Here is a 23,781-nt window from a genome sequence, read left to right as displayed (position 1 = left end):
TTATTTGTCAGCTATCCACATACTTGTCTTCCAATTTGACTTATTTTGCTCCAGAACTGCAAGGTAATGGAAACGCCTGACCAGGATCTGACAGACTTCACTAAGTGCTTGGCCATTATGGTGGAGGAGATCAAAGCACAGAAATTGCAGGTTGGACTCTATCTCTCCTCATCTGCATCTCTCTCTGTCTGTCTGTCTGTCTGTCTGGATGTTTCTGTCTTGTGCTTCAGACCCGCTCCCCAACTTTTTGACCCCTTTTGCGCCTCAGAAACACATGTGACCACTTTGCATTTGTAGAATATAAACGAATCTGTCGTAATGAACCGCGACTTAACTGCCAATCAATTGTGGCTAAATCGTGCAAAAAAAAAACCAGCAGTAAACTTTGTCGGTTACATGCTTTAAACAAAATTACATCTGAAATGGAAAAAAATATCCATATCTGGTTTTAGTTAACCCTTGTGAAAAAGAAGTGAACTTTAGCATACTTTTATACTTTTTTTACACAAAACTTTAAAAGCATATACTGTACTTAAGTGTGAACAGAATGTAATGATTTAGGATACTTAATTGCATGGTAATTGTTAGAAATATAATTATACATATTTAGATAATAATTACAAATATTTAGGTTTAAATGTATATTAAATGCACTTATTTGAGCTTAAGTAGGGCTTAAAGGCTTAAGTTCATCCAAAAATGAATTTCTGTCATCATTTATTCACCCTCAAGTCGTTCCAAACCTGTATGAATTTCTTTCTTCTGCTGAACACAAAAGAAGATATTTTAAATAATGTCAGTAACCAAACAGTAAATGGGCTCCATTGACTTCCATAGTTTTTTCCATATTATGCAAGTCAATGAGGCCCATCAACTGTTTGGTTTCTGCACAAATTCCAATGTCAAATGGTCACAGAAAACATTTTAAATGAATTTTACCAGGTTTATACTGGCCCTTTGTGATTCCATATCAAAGTGTGTTGCTCTGCCAAGCTGGGATGCAGGGAGTATGTGTACTAAAACACAAAATATACATTTTGAGATGAGTACATTACAATGGAAAGAAAAGTGGAAACTCAAATTCATTGTGAAACCTGAGGTGGTAGAATTGCGGTGTACATTTTCACTTTTTTTTTTTACCCGTCAAACATAAAAGGTGAGCTCACACCTCAGCTTCAGTGTGAATTCACATCCTCCAGGAGCTGTCAGAAAGGTTTTGTATGGATATTGTGTGTGTGTGTGTGTGTGTGTGTGTCTGTCTGCTCCTCCTCTAAACCCCAGTCTGAGCTCCAGGCTTGTCAGACTGTCTGTTGGTCCTCACAGAGATGCCCATCACCGTCACGGACACTCCAGAGTTTTACCAATATACGAGCCTCAAGCTCAATCTACATGCATACTATGGCCTTCTAGCTTTTTCCCATTGTGTTTATATTCACCTCTGTATCTCAGCTCTACCTTTTGTGTCTTCAAGCTCTCGCGAATGACTAGTAACACTTTTAGAAGTGACTAAGCTTAGCAATTCTCTGTCAGTCTTTCATTGTCTAAAACATGACTACAGCTTAAAATATTTATTTATCTGCTTGTTTTAAAGTGTTGACCCCAATCTGGGTGTCTCAGCCTAAGATGACACAACAACAGAGCGCCCATCGACATTAATGTACTGTTTGATGCATGTTGCACAACAAAAAAAGCAAGACCAAGCTGTGGTTGATTGTTTTACAAGTTCATCCTGTCTAATTGAGCAGTTCTTGGACAGAATAAGTTGCAAAGTGGACCAGACATTATGCCAATAATTACAAAAATGGCTCGGTGAGATTTTTCGTCTGGGTGTCTCTGATTTGTGCGTGGTTATAACCCAAAGTTTGTGCTGTAATCATGAGAAAAGTTTGAACTGCCGTATTAGACTTTGCAGGGAATGTAAAGGTATACTTTGACCTCAGACTCCAAGTACAAGTTGCGAACATATCATTTCTGCTTCGCTTTTAAAAAAAGTTTTGCAATCAGTCTACATAATTACAGAGGCACTGTAACTTGAACAATTTATGTGTCAGATGTCTCATAAGTCCCGCTATTTAAACGAGCCAGTAGGGGCTGGCAGTGAAGTGTTGATTACCCACTGTGCATTTTAAAGAGTTTTTTATCTCGTAGAGTTGTTGGATCTTACAGGGTGATAGGTACATTGCAGCAGTCAGACAAACGATCCCGGGAGCAAATATCAAAGACATTCTGCCAAGTCAACGCTTTCCAGTCCACGCTGTTCCCTTGGAATACTTTCCATAATGTATGACTCTGTTGTTTAGTGAAGACGCACATCATTTTTGGCTGCTGTGGGAAGGAAAAAGCTACGGTGCAAATTTGCAACAGCACTTTCAGAACATTTATCTTCGACTTGCAGATTCTGTCGCACAAACACTCTTTCGTTTGTACGTTCGTTCATTCATTTGTTTGTTTGTTCGTTCACTAGTTTAAAAACTGGGGTTGCATAAATAACCTTTATCCATTGCTTTGCTCTCACAATCGCTGATTTCTTTGTCCATTTGTTCATTTATTCATTTGTTTGTTTTTTCATTTGTTTGTGCAAGAGCACTTTTAAAACATTTATTTATTGATTGATTTGTTTACCCATTCATTCATTCATTCATTCATTCATTCGTTTGTTCGTTCGTTTATTCATTCATTTGTTGATTCATTCATTCAATTGTTGGTTCATTCATTTGTTTGTTGATTCATTGTTTATGTCTTTGTTCCGTTGTTTGTTCATTTGTTTAAAAAAATTTATTCTGGGGTTACATAAATCATAATCCACAGCTTTACTCCTACAATCGCTGATTTGTTTGTCTTTCATTAATTCACTCTTTTGTTTGTTCATGCAATAGCCAATGCCAGCCATTTTTAAATCATTTATTCTGAAGTTGCATAAAGAATCAATATCCACTGTTTACACAATCACACATTCATTCATTCATTTGTTGTTTGTTCATTTGTTTGTGTAATAGCACTTTAAGAAAATCTATCCTGAAGTTGCATGACAAAAAATCGAATGCTTTGCTCCCACAATCATTCATTTGGTTAGTTGTTGGTTCATTCAGTTGTTTGTGCAATAGCACTTTAAGAGCATCACTCATTCATCTGTTCATTTGATTGTTCACTCATCTGTTTGCAGATTGACACCATCATAACACTGGGTGGTCTTGGAGGCCGCTTCGACCAGATCATGGCCACAGTGGAGTCCTTGTTTCATGCCCAGAAGATAACGGATTTGCCTGTGGTGGTTATACAAGACCGTTCTCTGGCTTTCCTTCTCCAAGAGGTAAACACTTCTCTCTCTCATTAGCATGTGCTAATCAGTGTTTGCACTTGTGTGCTTTTGACATCCTGATTGTAGCACTTAATGATCAATCGTGATATTAAGCAATTAACAACTGCAGAGACACTTTGCTGCCTCTTCTGTTGTTTCCTGTTTGTGCACTTTTAAAGGATCTGAATATCTGAATTAACGCTAAAAATACAAAAGATAGCCTTATGCATTGTCAACATTTTTATACAACAGTACTATACCCGAATATAACAATTACAAGCATGTGAGAGATGCATATTTTTATTTTATGATGTTTTAGAGATGGTAATATAAAGACCAACTCATATTTGCACAATAACACGTACAAAGCCCTTATTTTTAAGTTTGTAAAACATTGCAATCTTGTTCGACAAATAAGAAAACCTTACAGAATTGCTCTAGCTGTGTTACTTTACATTCTGTATGAGAACATTTAATCAAGCTCTTAGGCCCATAGAGAATATAAGACATTGAGATGATTGTGAGACTCTGAATGTTGTAATGGGCCAGAAATTTAAATTAATGCATTTCAGTCTGTATAAATGTCCTTGACTGTTTCAATCCGACATAAAGCAGACTTATAAAACATGAATTCAGTTCTGTGCAGAATTCATTTGCTGCTATTCTTGGCTTTTCAGAGACTGATCAGAATTAGTTTTGAAAAGTCAAACTTTGAAGTTTGTACAACTCACTTTAAGATTAAAATAAAACATCTGCATTTATATATAGCATCTAACTTGCCAAATGCAGTAGGTGGTAATTATGACTTACTGAAAAGTTCTCAGAACATCCAAGCAATTTTCGAGAGTAGCTGTAATTTTAGAAGCTTCATCATTCATCTTACTTCTAAGTCTGTGCGTATATAGACAACACTCCACTTTATAAATGTGATATGTGAAATTATCACAATATTTAACTAGACTGATGTTTGTAAGTGAGAGCTGTGAACCGCATTGCAAATGGTAGGTTGTCAGTGCCTCTTCATGTGAGAAAGTGGATTTCTCTCTGCTGGTTTGCAGTGGAGGATCATATATGAGCATTTGAAGTCTCTCTTGGCATTCTTATCAGATGATATTACACTAATAATGAATGCTGAAACTACCCGCTAGTCAAGACTGTTTAAGATGTTGAGTGCTAGTTTTGTGCTGAACTAGTTGTTGGACTTATAAAGAATGTACCGGTCACACTATTATTCCATTCAGGTACAATGACAAATGAATGATTGTTTTTTTTATTAATTAAAAAAAAATTATACTTTAAAAAATGTAATTCATAATTTCTCTCAACTCATCCACCATTTAGGGGAGCTCACAAGGTTTTCAAACAGAGTTTCACCTGCATTCTGTGACCTTCTCCTGCTCTTTTTCTCACACTTACAGGGCAAACAACACCGACTGAATGTGAACACCGGCTTGGAGGGGAAATGGTGTAGCCTGGTTCCTGTGGGCTGCCCTTGTCTTACCACCACTTCTGGGCTTAAATGGAACTTGGGTGAGTTACATGCCTGTAGGCCACAGGTCTGTCCACCCACTCACACACCAAAACACAGACATCCCTGAGGACCGTGCCCCAGCCTGTACCATCCTCTGTGCTCCATTTACATGGCCCTGTCCTAGATAGGAGACATTTATTACCCATGCCAGCTCAAATCTCTAGCAAACTCTCACTGATGTTACAGTTGATGCAGTTTGTCATGCCTAGATTTAGAAAGATCTCACATTTGCATCATTGTATTTTGGCTTCTCAATGGCATTTGCTTTTGAATTGTTCGTTTTGTTTCATAAATACGCTATTTCCTTCAGGGATGGTCCATTGATAGGATGGCTCTCACAGATTAAACTAGAATAGAAAGAAAGAAAAAAACAAGTTTTGGGGACATTGGTTTTGTACTGTGTACTAGACATACTGCACAGTACAATCCATCATCACTTTAACATTAGACAGTTTTTACTTCCCTTTTTGAATTATATAAAGGAACATGGAGTAATTTTTGCTCTTCTTATATTAAATGTGAAGTTTATAATTGCTTCGTGACCAAGATCACCAAAGTCTTGCAGAAAATATTGTTTTCATAAACACTACCCCCATCTGCCATTATTTAGAACTGATATTCTCAACTCTGGTTTACTTTACTGCACCGTTTAAGGGTGTTCTCACACTTTAATTAGGTTATCTTTGTTCTTTTGGTCCTAAACAAAAAAATAAAAAAATAAATTTAGTCCAGGTTCGCTTAGCATTTATACTGTCATATTGTGACACAGAACCTAAAGATACAAAAAAAACAGCTTTTATGATGTATATTCTACGACGGAACTTGTCGAACATCCAAAACAATGCTGTGTGCTGGGCTAAATGTGCTGGTCTAAATGTGCGTATATATGATGGAGCTGACAACTCACGAAGAGCTTATAAAATATGTAAAAGAGTCAAAACAGCGCAGGAATCCCTTTGTCATACACAAATGATCTGCTGCGAGGAGCCGAGGTACTGATGCCTGTACCGCACTGTGATGGGCAACATCGCGACTAGAGAACCTTCTTTTCAGCGGCCTCAGTCCGCTTGTTTAGTGTGCAGCAGGGTTCGGATGGCAGCGTTCCACTTATTCAAATGAACCGCACTAACAGAGCAATTGCACCAGTGTTCATTTTAATTGAATCAAAAACATACCAAGTGTGAACACACCCTAACTCTAATCCTAATCAAACACACCTTAACAAGCTAATCAAAGGCTGTGTTCGAAATCGCCCCCTATACACTTAAATAGGGCACTATTTGAGAGGACAGCCATTTGTAGTGGTGTCCGAAACCATTGTGGACGTTATCGAGCGCACTCATTTAATCCCATAATGCACCACAATAACAAGTGTACACTCGTTAGAGAACACTCAACAGTTAGAGAATACCCATAATGCACTGTTAAGGTTGTGCCGAATGAATTCCCACGTCTCGCCAGAAGATGGCACCTGCAGCTGAAACAGCAAGCACAAACTATGCAAAAGTGGCAGCCCTTCCGGCACACTCAGTGTCCGAATTCGCTCATTCAGTTTCATTCACTCCTTCAAGTGGACTATATTAGTGGAGTAATGTAGTGAATAGTGAATGAGAGTATGGGGGGCAAACACAGTTAAGGTCTTCAGGATTACTAGAAACTTACCAGGCAGGTGGGTTTGATCTAGTTTGATGAAGGTCTGAGCTAAACTCTGCAGAAAAAAGGGCCTTGAGGGCCTGAGTTGAGAACCCCATGTTTAGACGAACAGATGGTTTGAAGAAACTGTGCAATTAACTTTTCAGGATCAACTTTTTTTTTTCAACTGAATCAAACTTTAGTCATGCAAGATCTGTAGTGGTTATGAAGGGCTGTAGCTCTGAGTGGGTGATAGTGGGCTGCCTCCTACGTGCATTAAATGTTAAAGGTGTGCCAAATGATTGCTCTGACTGAAGACATTAGAAGGAATAGTAATGTAGCCCAACTGCTTGCCTTTGATCTGCTAATGTGAGCTGTCAACGGGAATAATCTCCAGTAAGTTTTCTCTGGAGGCTGGGGCTCGTCGTGAAAAAGCAAGCGCCCCTCCTCCTGTTAAATCTTTCAGAGGGCACAGGGGCTGTTGTTATGCTGGGACTGAAGTGACAGATACATGACTGAGAAGTTTAGCTTTATTGTGTCAGCCTCCTGATGTTTCTGTCAATGGTGAATATTCCACTCGATTGTGGTTGATGGATCTGGACTATGACCTTTGACCTTGACTTAGAAACAATCAGCTTGTATATGCATAGGGGTATTGAAAAAGTTGGAAAGATGAAACATATTTATGCCTTAAAAAGCTGGTCTGTTGAAATCATGGGCCTCTACGGTAAGTTTTAAAATGCATTAAGGCAATATAACCAACATATAACGGCTTATTGGAAATGCCTCTATCTACATTTTTGTACCTGTACAATTCACTGCAGTTTTTACCTCAATGGGCAGTAAAATACCAACAACTTTTATTATTTTTCACACAAATCATAGGGGCAGATTATCGATTAATACACGTATTTTTGCGTATTTCATTGCACAATACTATGTTATGACCTCAAACACTTTTACCATAGAGCATGATTTGTAAACTAATACATTTTGATGTTGGCATTACTTACCAGCTCAATTTGTATAGTATTTCTGATATTGTAAACTTGCTTGGTAGCTCATCTGGTACAGCAGGTCCAAAACCTGTAATGAAGTGATGATTAAAAAAAAAATTGTAGAAGCGAGCTAAAATGGCGTAGTTGCTCCAGCAAATGCGTTTTTAGAATAGAATAGAATGAGGCATTTATATAGCGCTTTCATGTGTACTACTGTACACCCAAAGCGATTTACAATCATATCAGGGGATGTCTCCTCAACCACCACCAGTGTGCAGCATCCACTTGGATGATGCGACGGCAGCCACAGTACAATAGCGCCAGTGCGCTCACCACACACCAGCTATAGGTGAAGAGAGGAGAGAGAGGAGAGAGAGCCAATTCAATGTAAGGGGATTATTAGGAGGCCATGATTGGTAAGGGCCAATGGGTGGAATGTGGCCAGGACACCGGGGTTACACCCCTACTCTTTACGAGAAATGTCATGGGATTTTTAATGACCACAGAGAGTTTTTATCTCATGTTTGCTTTGTTTATGGTAGGGATTAGTATAGGGGGTATGTTATATTCAAACATGATAAATATTAACCTTTATCGCCACAGTTCGGACATGTAGGCTAATATAATTAAATGTTAATGTAATTAGATTCACATTCATAGGATTGAGATAAAACTGAACATGATGTCGCCGTTGTTCTCTACGTCATAAATATGCTGTAACTAATCCCGTCAACGTGCGGATGGGCTTTAGCAAATCATTAACTATCCCGGTATATTTTTCTGTTGATATGAAAAATCGTGTACATTAAGCAATATAGCGGGTGAATTTTGTATATGATATATATTATGATGACCCAGCCACGACCCATCTTCAATGCTCTTACTGAGGGAAGGAGGTTGTTGGCCAAGATCTCGCAATACATGGCCCCATCCATCCTCCCCTCAATATGGTGCAGTCGTCCTGTCCCCTTTGCAGAAAAGCATCCCCAAAGAATGATGTTTCCACCTCCCTGCTTCACAGTTGGGATGGTGTTCTTGGGGTTGTACTCATCCTTCTTCTTCCTCCAAACACGGCGAGTGGAGTTTAGACCAAAAAGCTCTATTTCTGTCTCATCAGACCACATGACCTTCTCCCATTCCTCCTCTGGATCATCCAGATGATCATTGGCAAACTTCAGACGGGCCTGGACATGCGCTGGCTTGAGCAGGGGGACCTTGCGTGCGCTGCAGGATTTTAATCCATGACGGCGTAGTGTGTTACTAATGGTTTTCTTTGAGACTGTGGTCCCAGCTCTCTTCAGGTCATTGACCAGGTCCTGCCGTGTAGTTCTGGGCTGATCCCTCACCTTCCTCATGATCATTGATGCCCCACGAGGTGAGATCTTGCATGGTGCCCCAGACTGAGGGAGATTGACCGTCATCTTGAACTTCTTCCATTTTCTAATAATTGCGCCAACAGTTGTTGCCTTCTCACCAAGCTGCTTGCCTATTGTCCTGTAGCCCATCCCAGCCTTGTGCAGGTCTACAATTTTATCCCTGATGTCCTTATACAGCTCTCTGGTCTTGGCCATTGTGGAGAGGTTGGAGTCTGTTTGATTGAGTGTGTGGACAGGTGTCTTTTATACAGTTAACGAGTTCAAACAGGTGCAGTTAATACAGGTAATGAGTGGAGAACAGGAGGGCTTCTTAAAGAAAAACTAACAGGTCTGTGAGAGCCGGAATTCTTACTGGTAGGTAGGTGATCAAATACTTATGTCATGCAATAAAATGCAAATTAATTATTTAAAAATCATACAATGTGATTTTTCTGGATTTTTGTTTTAGATTCCGTCACTCACAGTTGACGAGAACCTATGATAAAAATTACAGACTTCTACATGCTTTGTAAGTGGGAAAACCTGCAAAATCGGCAGTGTATTAAATACTTGTTCTCCCCACTGTATATGGCTTCATTAAACCAGTATTTCCACTTGTCATTGTGCAGCGTTCTACAGTAAAGTTGAGCAATTGGATCTCTGAGTGTGAGTGGAGGCGGGGCTAATTTGCATATTCATGGTATCACATATATCAAATGAAGCAAGGGTGTAGAGTTACATTCAAGCTATTTTAAGGCATGAAGATTTTTTTTCACAGGAAAAAACTTTTACATTTGTAATTTTGGTGATTAAAGATTAGTTTTAAAGGATACAATTATTGACTACAGGGGGAAATTAACTATAGTTTGTGATAATGTGGACAAATAAAGTTATACTAACAACTGTATCTTATAAAGTTGTATATATATAACATGCATATTTGTCGTATCTCTTGGTGCTGTGTTTATTAGTCTCGTTTTGTCTCATTACACTCAGCTCTTGCCGAGACTCCCTTGAGCCTTGAGTGTGATAATGAGAGAAACATATTCTGAGAGATAAACTACCAGTAATCACTTTTATAATTTCCTGTATGATCTTGAATAAATCTGCCTTTTGGGTTTTAGAAATATCTAATACAATGGAGACAAGTTTGAAGATATGTCCTATTTCTAATATTATTTAAGAGTAAATATAATAAAAAATGTAAAGCACACCATTTCTTTTCATTTTAGCAGATTATTCGTTTTTGAAAATCCAGTTTTAATGATTGACTCCGGATATCTTGTTTATAAGCTACAGGAATGAGCTTTATTAAACAGCTTTATTAATAACTGATAGCCTGTTAATATTTGCTCTGTTTACTTTTTGAGGAAAATGATGTTTTGTGGAGTTAAGTTGGTGAATTAATGATCTAAACAAATCCTGATTGTTACACAAGCTTGTTCAGTCTGAGATGACTGATTTTCTTTAGATTGTACTCGTGAAAACGTTTTACTTATTATTAGTGTTGAAAACAGCACAACTGCTGCTATACTGTATGTACTAAATGACTCTTCTCTCACCATTTAAGCCTTAATTATTCCCAACATTTCATGGATTATTTATGACCACAAAAGTATTTACTTAAACGCTAGTAAATATAACTAGATAACAAGTGCAGGAGTGTGTGAGTTTAGCTTTTCACAATAGCCTAAGGCTGACCTAGCTCGGCGTAAGAGACTTCTGCTTGTTTTCACTGGAGTTAGTCCATCCAGTGCTTCCTCTTGGGAAAAGGACCTGGCAAGACACTTAACCTTAAGCAACTTACCAGCAACTAGATGACACTTAACTCTCATAAACAGCTCTCATACACACACATAAGACACGGCATATGTGTGTAAATTGAGAGGAGATCCAGAGTATGTGTTTATAAAACCTTTGGGAATATATTAATGAATGCATGACGGAAAAATGCCAAGGTGAGGTAATCATGATAAGCAAGAAGTACCACAACTCAAGACTTGCTTATACATGTATTACAATTATTTTAAATAACAAGCCACAAAATGTCCAGCTACACTAAGGGCATGACTGCCGTTTTCTGAGAGCTTGCAATGTTATGTTTGGTGGTGAATGTAGAATTCAGAGGCTATTGACCTTAGTCTGATCACCAATGCTCAGTCCTGAGAAAGATAAATTAGTTAATTTTGTGCTAGCCATATACCATCACAGCAAATCATGACTTGATGCTTTGATGAGTGATATTTTCTGTTTTTTTTTTATATGGAATGCATTTATTATATGTAAATATTAATTTGTGATATACTGCAGTATATGCTATTTTGCCCTACTTGTGGACAACATGTTTTTTTTTTTTTTGTTTTCTTGCAGAAGAACTGCATAGGATTCTCCCTTTAGGGGATTTTCTGTAGAGACTTGTGAAAGTTTGAGTTTGCTGTTCTTCAGCTATTAAGGCTAAGCACTAAATGAATTTGTTGCATGTTCTATTAGCTTTGTGGCTAGGGAAATACCCATAAGCCTTTGCAATTTTGAATAATTTCATTTTGCGTTTTAGCTCAAAGGATGGTGACTTGTGGGGATGTGTAAATAATTGCTAATTAGAATTCATAACTGCTTTAGGTCTTTTTAGTTCTTTTGATGTGCTGTTGAAGTAGTTTTGTAAAGTGTTTAACGTTCCCTTGTAGCATTTCTATGTAACTTTTGGTCACTATACCGCTACTTGTTGGAAAAAGTCGCTTGTTAATGGAAAAACTGCAGCTGACAAAGTTAGTCTCCAACACTGTACTGCTACTGTATGCTAATAAGGCTAATGTTAGCATATACTGCTAATGCTAACTGACATTAGCATGTTTAATTTGATGTTTCTGGGAGGCATCATGTAAAGCTGTTGAAAGAACATTTTGTTGCATTTAACACCCATCAACAGCCTAGAACTAAATTATTGTTGGGTTGTCTAAAAATCTTGTAACTTGAAATACATCTTCAAGAAAGTTCTTTAAGTAAAACAAATTTTTTAAGTGTTAACCAAGTTTTCCACAACTAAAGGCTGATTATAATGATAACTATGACTACAAAAGTACATTTATCATTCTAATTCTATTAGAATAATGAAGTCCACTCCACAGCTATCACTCTCAGAAAAAAAGGTACAAAAGCTGTCACTGGGGCGTTACCTTTTTAAAAGGTACACTTTTGCGAACAGTGACCGTTTACTGACCAGCCTTAAAGGAGCCGCCCCTTAAAAACTGATCATTTCAGACATAGTGAATGAGGGTTGAAAATAACTTTTTTTGTATATATTACAAAAAACCTGACATTATAAGTGAACTTCAAAGAACATAATAAAATCATTTTAAAAATGATGTCATGACCCCTTTATAGAGCTTGAGCATTTAAAGCAACAGATGACAAAACTGCACAAGCACACTTACAATAAACAGAATGTTATCGTCCGTTGTTGTGGACACTAGAATTATTGTTATAGTTATCATTATAATAGTTGTCTTTCATGGTGTGAACTGGCCTTAAGACTATTGATTACTTAATAAAAAAAAAATAAAAAAAAATAACTGTGGAAGTAGTTAAGTTAAAACTGAATAATTGTAATCAAATCCATATATTCAGAACACCATATGAATTTTGAAAGCGCTCTTTTAAATGAAAATAGAGATCTCGTAAATGTTTCCTAACAGAACAGAAGCATTTCTGCCACAGCTGCATTGATTCAGAGCTTTTAGCTGAAGTGTTGTTCTCCAGTGGACTTTAGGGTTTAGCCTCATAACAGCACTCATTCGAACCGTTCGATTCGGCTTTTGTAACGCAAGCTGTGATATTGCTTCCCTCCTCTTCAGCAGCACCTCTGCAGATGATGGCACTTACAACAGAAGCCCTTCTAACCCCAGACTGTGACACATCCAGCGCAAAGCGATGCAGCTCAGATGGTCAAGGTTCCTGGTGCTTACAGGATACGATTTTTGCGTCCACTGAAAAGCACGCTTTGTCTGAGAGATGTCATTGACGGCGGTGTCTTCCGAGAGGTTATGAGTAATTCATTAAAGGCTGTTTAATGGACGCCCGCTGTGGCACCTGAGTGATTTAGAACCTCAGACTCTCATTCTTGGTAATAGCGGCAGAATGGGATGACTTTACGGCCCATTACTATTCTGCTCCCTTTATATTGCTGTAGGGGTAGATATCAAGGCCAAATATTAAAGTTAGTTATCAGGCCATGGAAGGAGCCGCATTTCGAGGGGGTAATCATGGCATCATTTCGATTTTTGATAAGAACTTCGTAGCACTTAAAGGTCTCGCTATAGCACCTGTAGAGACCTATAAAAATGTATTTCGGCTCAGTCATGTAATGCTGCATGTAATGTTCCATTTCACTTTGAGCCTTTGAAAACAGCTCATGTTGTTGCACCTTGAGATCATTCAAATAAAAAGCGTTTTGAGTTCTTAAAGTCACATGACAGGTTCACTACCAGGTTTGACAGGTTTGGGGTTATTTCGTCGCTGTTTTGTTGTTGAATATCATTTTTAACTGCATGTCATACTGAGTAAAATAAAATGTTGGAAAGTTACTTTAAAACTGTAACTTGCTAAGCTACACTACCAGTCAAAAGTTTTTAAAAGAAGACTCTTCTACACACCAAGGCTGCATTTATTTGATTAAAAATACACACACAAAAACAGTAATATTGTGAAATATTATTACAATTTAAAACAGCTGTTTTCTATGTGAATATATAGTGTGATTTATTCCTGTGATCCAAGCTGAATTTTCATCATTACTCCAGTTTTCAGTGTCACATGATTCTTCAGAAATCTTTCTAATATGATGATCTGATGCTCATGAAACATTTCTCATTATTATCAATGTTGAAAACAGTTATTTACATTTTTATTTCAGGATTCTTTGATGAATAGAAAGTTCAAAAGAACAGCATTTATCTGTAATAGAAAGCTTTTGAAACATTAAACACTACTGTTCAAGGGTTTGGGGTCAGTAAAGGCCCTTTCACACTGGACGCGATTTTGACGCACGAATAATTCGCGCGATGGTTTTATTTTTCGATCAGCTGTTTGTGTAATGAGTGCTTCCACACCGAACGCGAATGTGCTGCGGCGAAAAAACGACTTTTATTTTATTCGCTTCGATGTCGATTTTTTTTTTTACTTTTGCGGCGACAGAATAGGCTTCAGCCAATCATATACTACAAGGACAACGATTTGAAAGACAATGTGTGGCGTAGCATTGCCAACCAACACGGTTATCACGACTGTGAGTGTGTTGTGTGATAGTTTTAGTCGTTGTATAGTCCTGTGCTGTGTAGGCTAGCAGGCTAAACTACATTTGGGATAGAAAGCTAACACTATTACGTCAAAGATAGAGACAGAGACCGTGTTTACTTTGAACATGTAACAAAATGTAGTGAGACTATGCTGCTTTTAGTATACTATACATTCTTTGTGTGATATCTACAGTTTCTAGTCGAATGATTTTAACTTGTAACACACACACATACACTCACTCGCGCACTCTCACACACACACACACACTCACTCACTCACTCGCGCGCACACGTTACATGTAATGTGTAGTGACATTACAAAACGCACTGTGTGAAGACGCAAAAAACTGCACATAAGCATACTCCCCTTCTGACTCTGTTCTTTAAGATTGGTTGCACCCAAAACCTTCTTTTCTGTCTTTTAAAGAAAATGAAAAGCTCGTCTTCACTGGATGATGATGATGAAGTGTCCATGTTTTCTCAGCTGTCGGCGCGAAAGTTTTGGAATGTTGAAGCTCTCTGAACGTCACAGACGTCGCAAATTCGCGTCGCGGCTGATGTGAATGGTTTTGACGCGAACTATTCGCTTTTTCGTTACGCATCCGGTGTGAAAGGGCCTTAAGAATGTAAAATTGTATTTTTCGGGGAAAGAAATAAAAGAAATCAATACTTTTATTCATCAAGGATGAAATAAATTGATCAAAAGTTACAGTAAAGACATTTATAATGTTACAAAAGATTATATTTCAAATAAATGCTATTCTTTTGAACTTACTATTTATCAAAGAATCCTGTAAAAAATAATTACACAACTATTTTCAACATGTTTTTTGAGCATCAAATACACATATTAGAATGATTTCTGAAGGATGACATCATGACACTGAAGACTGGAGTAATGATGCTGAAAATTCAACTTTCATCACAGGAATAAATGACATTTTAAAATGTATTAAAATAGAAAACAGTTATTTTAAATTGTCATTTCATTTATTTTTATCAAATAAATGCAGCCTTGGTGAGCAGAAGCATTAAAAATCTTACCGATCCAAAACTTTTGACTGGAGTGTAAAGTAACAACAGCAACCCTTTCTGAAAACTTACTGACCCCAAACATGTTTAATGTGTAGTTTTAATAATAATAAAAAAAGAAACATTTACAGCCGTTGACATTGTTGGGTTGTATTTGTGTTTCTTTGTAGAGGGAGGATGAAAACTGGTAGTGGAAGCAGAAAATGAAGGGTTGGGGACAGACTTCCTTCTGTTCGTGTGAATCTTTAAAGGACGTCACACTGTTCTTCTCAGAACGCCTCAGTGTGAGTTTGTGTAATTTAGAGCGGATGGGCAAAAGCTTGACATTTCAACCATTTGAAATCTAATGCCACTAGCTGTTTCTGGTGAAAGTAATATGACTCTCTTTTCTTTTATCCAGTCCTATCGTGGATGATGTTATTACTTTCCCAACAGGAAATCCAGAGACATTCTTTTATCATATAACTCCTATATTTGTAGTGATTGTCTCTGTTAGTTATGAAGGCCTTGAAGGTGGGGTCACAGTTTTATAACATACCGTAATATGCAGCTTTGCTCTGTGTTTTGACCATATGACAGATCTGGAATGATTGAATCAATCGTAAGTTAAATTACCATGAACCTCTCAGCAGGGTGATGTAGAATAGTTGTCGTAGGGTGTTTTTACGGAAGATCGGTCAACGCGAATATTTATTGTGATTACTGTGGTTAAATCGGGGCATTTATAGCTTTGCTGTCAGATTTCAGTTATTACCATAAAGACCTCTGAAGGACAGAATCTATTTAGTGTTTTTTTCATTGCAGGTAGATGAAAGGACAGCTTGTCTCCTTTTTGCTTTTATTCTCTCTCTCTCTCTCTCTCTCTCTCTCTCTCTCTGTGTGTGTGTTTTATTTTGTTCTTTAGCTTTTCCCTCAGCCTCCCAGTCAGTGTCTCAAAGAAGAGAATAAAGATTGTCTGAGGGGAAGTGAGTCCTCAACAGGAGGCATGGCTAATTATCAGTTACCAAGAGGTCATTGCAACATCTGACATCTAATGCAGATGTAAAGATCTAGAGAATTCAAATTACACACACTCACATTATGACTAAGAATAATAACTTAAGAAGTATAAAAAAGGAATACATAAATTAAGTTGTAAATAAATTTTTAATTATTTTCATATTTAGAACATATATATTATTATTGTGGTATTTTTTATTTAACTGGTTAATTTTTTTAGGCAGAATAAAATAATTTTAAAATATGCATTTATTCAGTTATTTTAAATAAAAATATTTTCAACTGAAATATTTATTTGATTATTTTTTCAATTATCTATTTTTGGTTAGTTATTTTAAATAAATATTTTCAACTGAAATATTTATGAAATTATTTTTTCAGTTATCTATTTTAAGTTTAGTTAAGTTAGCCATGTAATAAAAAAACAATGTGCAGTCAGCTGATTTATATTCCCTTCAGGCAGCCTTTAGCAGTATAAAATAATAATAACATAATCTGGTAAATCTCAAATCATTATTTGTGTATTTATTTATTTGCAGTGTAATATGACATAATGTGCATTTAGTTGGTTTATATTTCCTCCAGGTAAAAAAAAAAATCAACTATCAATAAGCATTTATTTAGTAAGTAGCTGTATAATAAGGCACAATGTACAGTCAGCTGTTTTATATTCTCTTCAGGCAATACAAGACCATTTTGCATCATGCTGTCAATGGAATATATATGAAAAAAATATATATATATATATATATATATATTTCTTCTCTGACACACAAGATATGTTGCTAAAAATAAAATGTATAATTTTATGTAGGGGGCAGGTAAATATCTGTGACCGGGCCAGTGAGAAAAAAAAAGAATTGTTGAGCCCTGCCTTACACACATACATTTACACAAATACAACCTTTGTGTACATGACAAGAAGCCCATTCTCTCCCTGCTTGAGTCGCTATGCACAGCAGTTCATCTGTCACTCCTTCTAGAGCAGAAAACATGGAGATTGTAGGTTGGAAGTCGTGAAGCTCATTCGTGTGGAATAATGGCTCTCAGATACCTCTACTCCATCTCCGGCAGATCGACCAGCATCAGGGACTGACCACAGAGAGGAAAACCATGTGAACATTAGCCATTCCTGTGCAGACAGGGGGTGCATGGCTGGAAACATTAGTATAGATGTAAGAGGAAATTGAGACACATGGGAGCCGTCTCTGAATGTGTGCAAGCTCACACTTATGAAATGAGAGTGTGTTGGGGAGGAAATAGAAGCGAAGGCCATTTACGAAAGAGGATTTATATTCTCCGCACAGATGGACACAAGAGCAGCTTTTCTCACGGCATGCTGTGGTGATATTTTACCAAGACGTAAACCTCTGTTTTTGTAGGTGGCACTGGAGATTTGCAGTATCTGCATGGTGAGAGTGTGAAATGTTATAGTCTGACACACACACTGATACATGATGTATTATAAGCAGAGCTGTAGTTAATCAGTCTCAATCGGCCAATTTTCCTGTTTGAGCATTAAAAAGTTCTGCAAAGTTATAAAACACAAAGTCCAATCAAAAGGGAGTTATTCTCTGATTGTAGTCTTGAGTTTCCTTCTGGGAACGTACACATCACAATATTCCTCATTTAAATAATTCCCACCAAAGCATACACAAAAAAGGGGGCAGGCCTGGTTGAGTTGCGTTTGTAGAGTGTTGAAACTCTCACTCGGATTAAGGGGATTCATAGAGACAGGAACTAAACAATGTGAAAAATAAAGTTTTTTTTCAGTGAGGTTAAAATGTTAGAACTACAAATGATACCTCCAATTAACCCTTAAATGCATGAATGTTTTGCCAATCATTATTACACATTCGGGTCTTTAGCGACCCGTATCTATATCTAACACGGATGGATCTCTACCTGTCGCGATTATAAAACTCTCCTTTATATTAGAGTAACAATTACAGAAGAATTTTGTTACCTTTTGGAGCTTGGAAGGGTTCAGTTTGAGCAGATGTTTTATACCATCATCACTGTCCTCGTTTCCCAGTACATTCAACATCAATATTTTGATTGCTGACAGCTTCTTCGCCAGATCCACCATCAAGTGACAGTGACACTAATATTTGATTGTGTTCAGTACTCGCTCTGCAGTAAATCGCTGAGTCAGTTTTGCTGATGATACTTCCTATTCTTTTGTTTTCTGCCTGCGGTAACTGTGAGTGAAACGTCACTTCATCATTGTGTATCAGACATTTGGGTGTGAACACTTTTGACTTGGGCCAGTAAGCAACCAACTTGAATGGCAAACACCATTAATCATTTCTTTAGGAAAAATACAAGACTAGTTTATAAGGTCACCACTTGAATTTGGACTTTATTGCTCCTGCGATGGACAAGAAAACGCAGTGTGCTGTTACGCTCTCTGGCTTTCATCCTCTGATGTGTCCTCTAAAAATAGTCATTTTTTGTTAATACAGGCCAAAACAACCCAGCTTCATTGATTTTAGTGTTTTGTCTGCTGAGAAAAGCTGAGGGAGGAGATAACAGCAAGGTTGGCCTTTGATACTTTATAGTGCGATCTGACCAACAGGTCCCGTTGAGACCGAGCGAACACGTATAGGCCGTAGACTGTTTTTAAAAGGGTCATTTGAAGGTTTTCTTTTAGAGTCGTGGTTATAAAAGGCTGGTTGTAATCTCTGTTTCTGGCATGACGGAGGTGAGCCTCTTTCTGTCTCTGACTCTTGTCAGTATAGTCTGCGCTCCCTAAAACACAACCCATACTTTGGGAATTGAGAAGCCGATTAAAGACGTTTTCATGGATCAAATTATGCTGATGGGTTTATAGGATTTTGGAGGTAAAGCAGGTTTGCCGTAATCACCCTACAGCTGGTTGACTTTCCAGGTCGTCTGTAAAAAAAAATTAAGAATGAAATTCAATATTTTCTAATAAATGATCAAACTGCTCCATATACTTCACTCCAGGCTGTGCATGGAGAGGCTAATCAAACTGTCATAATATATATGAAAATTTATGGAGTGCAGATCAAAGTCAAACCCAGGAAAAGGGGATTGTTTTGTAATTAGTCTCCTTCCTTTTGATTTTAATTAAAAACAGCTCAATGCCAAACTCTTTGGAAATCACAATCTGCATAATATATTTAAAAATGCATGCTCACTTACACATCTATTTCTGAGATGTTTTGTTTATTTAGAATGTTGTGCAGTTTCATTTTATTTCTGAATAATATTTTTATTTTATTATTTTATGCTCTTTTAATGTATTTTTTGCATCACACTGTCATTGTCTTTTTTAGTTATTCATTCTATTTATACTTTATTATTTAAATTAAAATGCCATTTTTTAGTTTATATTTTTATTTAATTTGGATGTATTGTAATTTAATTTCTCTTAAGTGAAGTCGACTTAATATTTACTTCAGTTTTCTATTTCAGTTAAAAAACAAAAATGTTTTAGTTTTTGTTTTAGTTTTTGTTGAAATGTGTTTTGTTTAAATGTGCTTATTTGTTTTGTTGAATCAGGAAGGAAATTGGAATTGGCAGAGAGAAAACTGTCATAAATCATTTGATCTGAAATCCTGACCTTCCCGCCCAGGGTAATGATAAAAACAAATGAAATTGGGGAATCGATACAATGCCGTTGGTTAGGCCAAGTAGCTCAGAGATTTTGGTCAGTGCCATTAGCTTGCGTGGGTGTAGGACAAAACAGGACAAATACTAGTTATAACTGACAAAATAAACTAACCGAAATTACATGTCATTATTTTGTGGCACATCAAATCTGGGGGAAGGTGTCGTAGATGCAATTACTTCCACACAAATGGTCTTCCCACTGCACAAAAAGCTTCTTTTGAGGTCTTGAAAGATGTCAGGTCTCTTAATGGAACAATGCCTGACAAAGCGTCCTGCTCTGCATTCTCATTTGCATATCAGAATGACTGTGAGCGTGCAGGGATAGAGCTTCAATTCCATCAAAAATCGGCTGACAGGTTTTGTTCAGATCAGGAAATAGCAGACTCTCTCTCACACTCTCGCAGTGCGATGACAGTAATTCAAACTGGGCTAAATGCAATCCCACATTATGCTCACTGTTAAGGTAAAGTGAGCATGACTCAGCAGGTTTTTAAGCACACCATAACTCTGATTGTTAAAGCGTCTGGGAAGCGGGCAGAGCTTTTTAATATTAAGCTGTCAAATGGATAGAGGGGCGAATCCCCAGCAAGAATGACTTCAGAGGGACTCGTGCTTGTAGGAGTCCCAGAAGTGTCTTTTCCCATTTCGCTAATGTGCTCCTTAGCCCTGTGAGAGACAACTTCGTTGCTGTGAATTTTAATGATGCTTTTAGGGGTTGGGAAATGTGTAAAGACGAGAAAAAAAAACACAGCATCTGAGATGCTGTTAGACGGGATCAAAAAAAAAAATGGATGTCAAAAGGCAGTAGAGTAGAGGAATCTGAGCCTGGGGCGGAAAAATCCTTTGAAATTACAAATATGGGCCGGTTTGCGCGTCTGTGTGCGCAAGCTTTAGAGGTGTTAGTGGTTTTGTGAGTTTAAAGAAACGGAACAGAGCCCCTTTGATCCGGTTCAAGACATTTAAAACAATCACTGGAGTCCTCCTTTCATAAAAGCGCTTTGAATGACATTGACATCCCAGAGTAAATACTCAAGTCTAGGAGCTGCTTTAGTGCTTTAGATTTGGAAAGGTTCAGAACATTCCCATCTGTTAATCAGGATCTCTTTTCATTTCAATGTGACGTCATCACTTAGAAGTAATGAGGTGGATTAGCCAAAACGCATCCATCTCAAGCCTCAGTCACTAGCTGTGTCTCATTTCGCATACGTCATTAAGGCTGCTTCATTTCAGTAAACTGATCACTACATTACAAAGACATGAAGAAATTACAGCAATTTACACTTCACTGGGAAAAAATGATAATTATTTTTCTAAAATAAGACAAATGTGGCCTCCGAAAGAAGCAGCCTTCGAAATGAGACAAAGACAGCCCTATCAAAACTCGGCACACGTCAATTCCTGTCCTGCATTAACTCTTAAGGCCGTGACACAGCATGCCGACGGTCAGGTGATGTCAGGCTGTTTTTGAGCGTCAGTGTTTTCCGCACCGTTGGCTCTAATCGGATGCTGTCGGCTTATTTATTTTTGGGATGATTCAGCATGTGTCGGACCGTCGGTGAGAAAGAGCACTCTGATTGGCTGTTCAGCTTAGCCAACGAGTCAGTGCACGAGAATAAAAGTGTTGAAAGCAAGTCAGGACTGTACAGACAGAAGGCTGTTATCATTTTACATCATCTTACCTGAGCATTCGAATGCACAAATATTTTCACAACAACATGAGCCGAGTGGAATGAAGAAAGCAATCAGCATGATTGATATTCAAAATCAATCGCTGCTTTGTATACCTGCAGTCGGTATAGTTTAGTTTCGGTTCCCCTTTTTGAATGACCAAAATAGAGTATTGATACCTGCTGATATAGACAGATATTTACTTTCACGCAGAACGCCTTTAGGCCTTTTGGTGTGTTCAAGCGCAGCTTTTTGCCTCAGACGACTTTAGAGGTTGTAAAGTTTTGGATCAGTAAGATTGATTTTCAAATAAATGCTGTTCTTTTGAACTTTCTTTTTGAATCTTGAAAAAAAAAAAATGTATCACGGTTTCCACCAAAATATTGTAATGCAATAATGTTATTGCTTATTTTCTGAAAGATCATGTGACACTGAAACGGGAGTAATGGCTGCTGAAAATTAAGCTTTGCCGTTGCATTTGTAATTATATTAAGAAAAGATAAAACGTACTGACCTCAAACTTTTGAACGGTAGTGTTTGTAACTAACCACCTACAACTCCTCAGTCTTTTCTAAAGAAATCTAGTTCAGTGTCATTTTTCTTCACCTTGATGTCAGTTTCTTCACAGTTATATTTCACCTTAATAACTGTAAAAGCAATCTCGTTCCATACCATCTTCTCAAAAGGTCTTGCTTCCTCCACCAAAGTGCAAAAGACAAACTAATGATTTTTCTTTTTGTTATTTATTCACTCATATAAAGACATTCTCCTCATAATAAATTAGTCATGTTAAAGAACAGCTGAGTGCAGGATGATAGCCTTTAAACCTATATAGACTAATTCACTCCATATTGTCTGCAAGGTTCAATAAGGTGTATTCACTTTAAAACTCCATGAATGTATAACCTTGGCTCAGCCTGCGCTCTTCAGACGGCGGTTCACTTTAAGACTGAAACATTTTCATTTCTCTGCATGAATTCGAGCTGTGTTGCATTTTCTAGCTTTTATTGTTTTAAATTGAGGCTCTTTATGACGGGTGTTGCTGAGACGCCACTCCAGCATCTCTGTTTTGGAGGAAATGATGTAACTGCGTGGGTCCAAACTGTCATATTCCTATGGGAAAGCAGAGCAGAGCCTCTCTCATCTGAAGGTCGAATTAGCATTGTGTCGTCGCCTCAGCCTTGTAACCTCCCTCCAATGAAGCCATAAACATTTAATAGAAGCGCTATCAATGCCCACCAGATGGCTCGTACAACAGCAGCACACCTCACCTCACACGATAAGCACGGAGCAAGACGAGTTTTTGGGGCATAAAAGTACATTTTTTGCTTCAAAATTCTCGACTGTGACTCAGCCCCGTGGCTATAGCATGTTTTCGACTCGGTTCCTCTCTGGGACTCCGTGTAATTCGCTCTGTAAATATTGGATACTTAAGCGAAGTACATTGGTTCTGGAAATGCAATTACTGCATGCAAACATCATTGTTATCAATAACAGCGACGTTAATTTCTGCTCCTGCCGCGGCATCAGATATCGATCAGAATCGAGCTGAGGAGATTGCTAATGAAGTTTCCTGGATGCTCTGAGGATCAGCTTTGTGTTAAAGCCTTAACTGTACAAACTTTAATGTTAGTCATGCTAATATTAAGGCGGAATGGTATCCAGTTGGATGCAAACATTTGTTCTCCCTCATGGTTACTTTGACAAAAGAAGCCACAATAGCAAATAGCAAACTTTTTATTAAAGACTTAGAGCCTATTATCACTGCTACTGCTCAATCTTATGGTTAAATATAGATTGGAAACCTAATTTAACCTGCACTGCACAGTTTGTGTGACAGATATGAATGATACTTTAAATTATGTGGCTTGTTGGGGTGTGATATTACGTTTCTAGCCGATCAAACTTGCACATTGTGGATGATATATATATATATATATATATATATATATATATATATATATATATATATATATATATATATATATATATATATATATATAGTTATTAGTTCTATAAATTGAAGGAGGTAGGTTTTTTTTAAAGAAATACTTTTATTCATCAAGGATGCATTAAATTGATCAAAAGAGACAATAAAGTCATTTATAGCCTGTTGTTAGAAAATATTTATATATAACCCTTTCTATTTAAAAAATCCTGAACAAAAGTATCACATTTTCCACAAAAATATTATGCAGCACAACAGTTATCAACATTGATAATAATAAGAAATGTTTCTTGAGCAGCAAATCCGCATATTAGAATGATTTCTGAAGGATCATGTGACACTGAAGACTGGAGTGATGATGCTGAAAATTCAGCTTTAATACAGTACCAG

The 23,781-nt window shown here is 37.3% G+C and overlaps 1 protein-coding gene across 3 annotated transcripts in view; it reads left to right on the top strand.

The window, feature by feature from the left end:
• The window catches only part of tpk1 (thiamin pyrophosphokinase 1), a 58,634-nt gene that overhangs the window by 30,096 nt on the left and 4,757 nt on the right, over positions 1 to 23,781 (top strand). For all 3 annotated transcript variants that reach the window (XM_084398623.1, XM_084398621.1, XM_084398622.1), the window contains 3 exons: positions 55 to 150; positions 3,164 to 3,310; positions 4,717 to 4,828. In XM_084398623.1, coding sequence (XP_084254749.1) covers positions 55 to 150; positions 3,164 to 3,310; positions 4,717 to 4,828 — 355 coding nt within the window. The remainder of the gene's footprint in view (positions 1 to 54; positions 151 to 3,163; positions 3,311 to 4,716; positions 4,829 to 23,781) is intronic.

This window comes from Rutilus rutilus (genome assembly GCF_951802725.1).
Source record: "Rutilus rutilus genome assembly, chromosome: 24".
In the NCBI taxonomy this organism is placed as follows: domain Eukaryota; kingdom Metazoa; phylum Chordata; class Actinopteri; order Cypriniformes; family Leuciscidae; genus Rutilus; species Rutilus rutilus.
This window is presented reverse-complemented; position numbering and strand designations above follow the sequence as displayed.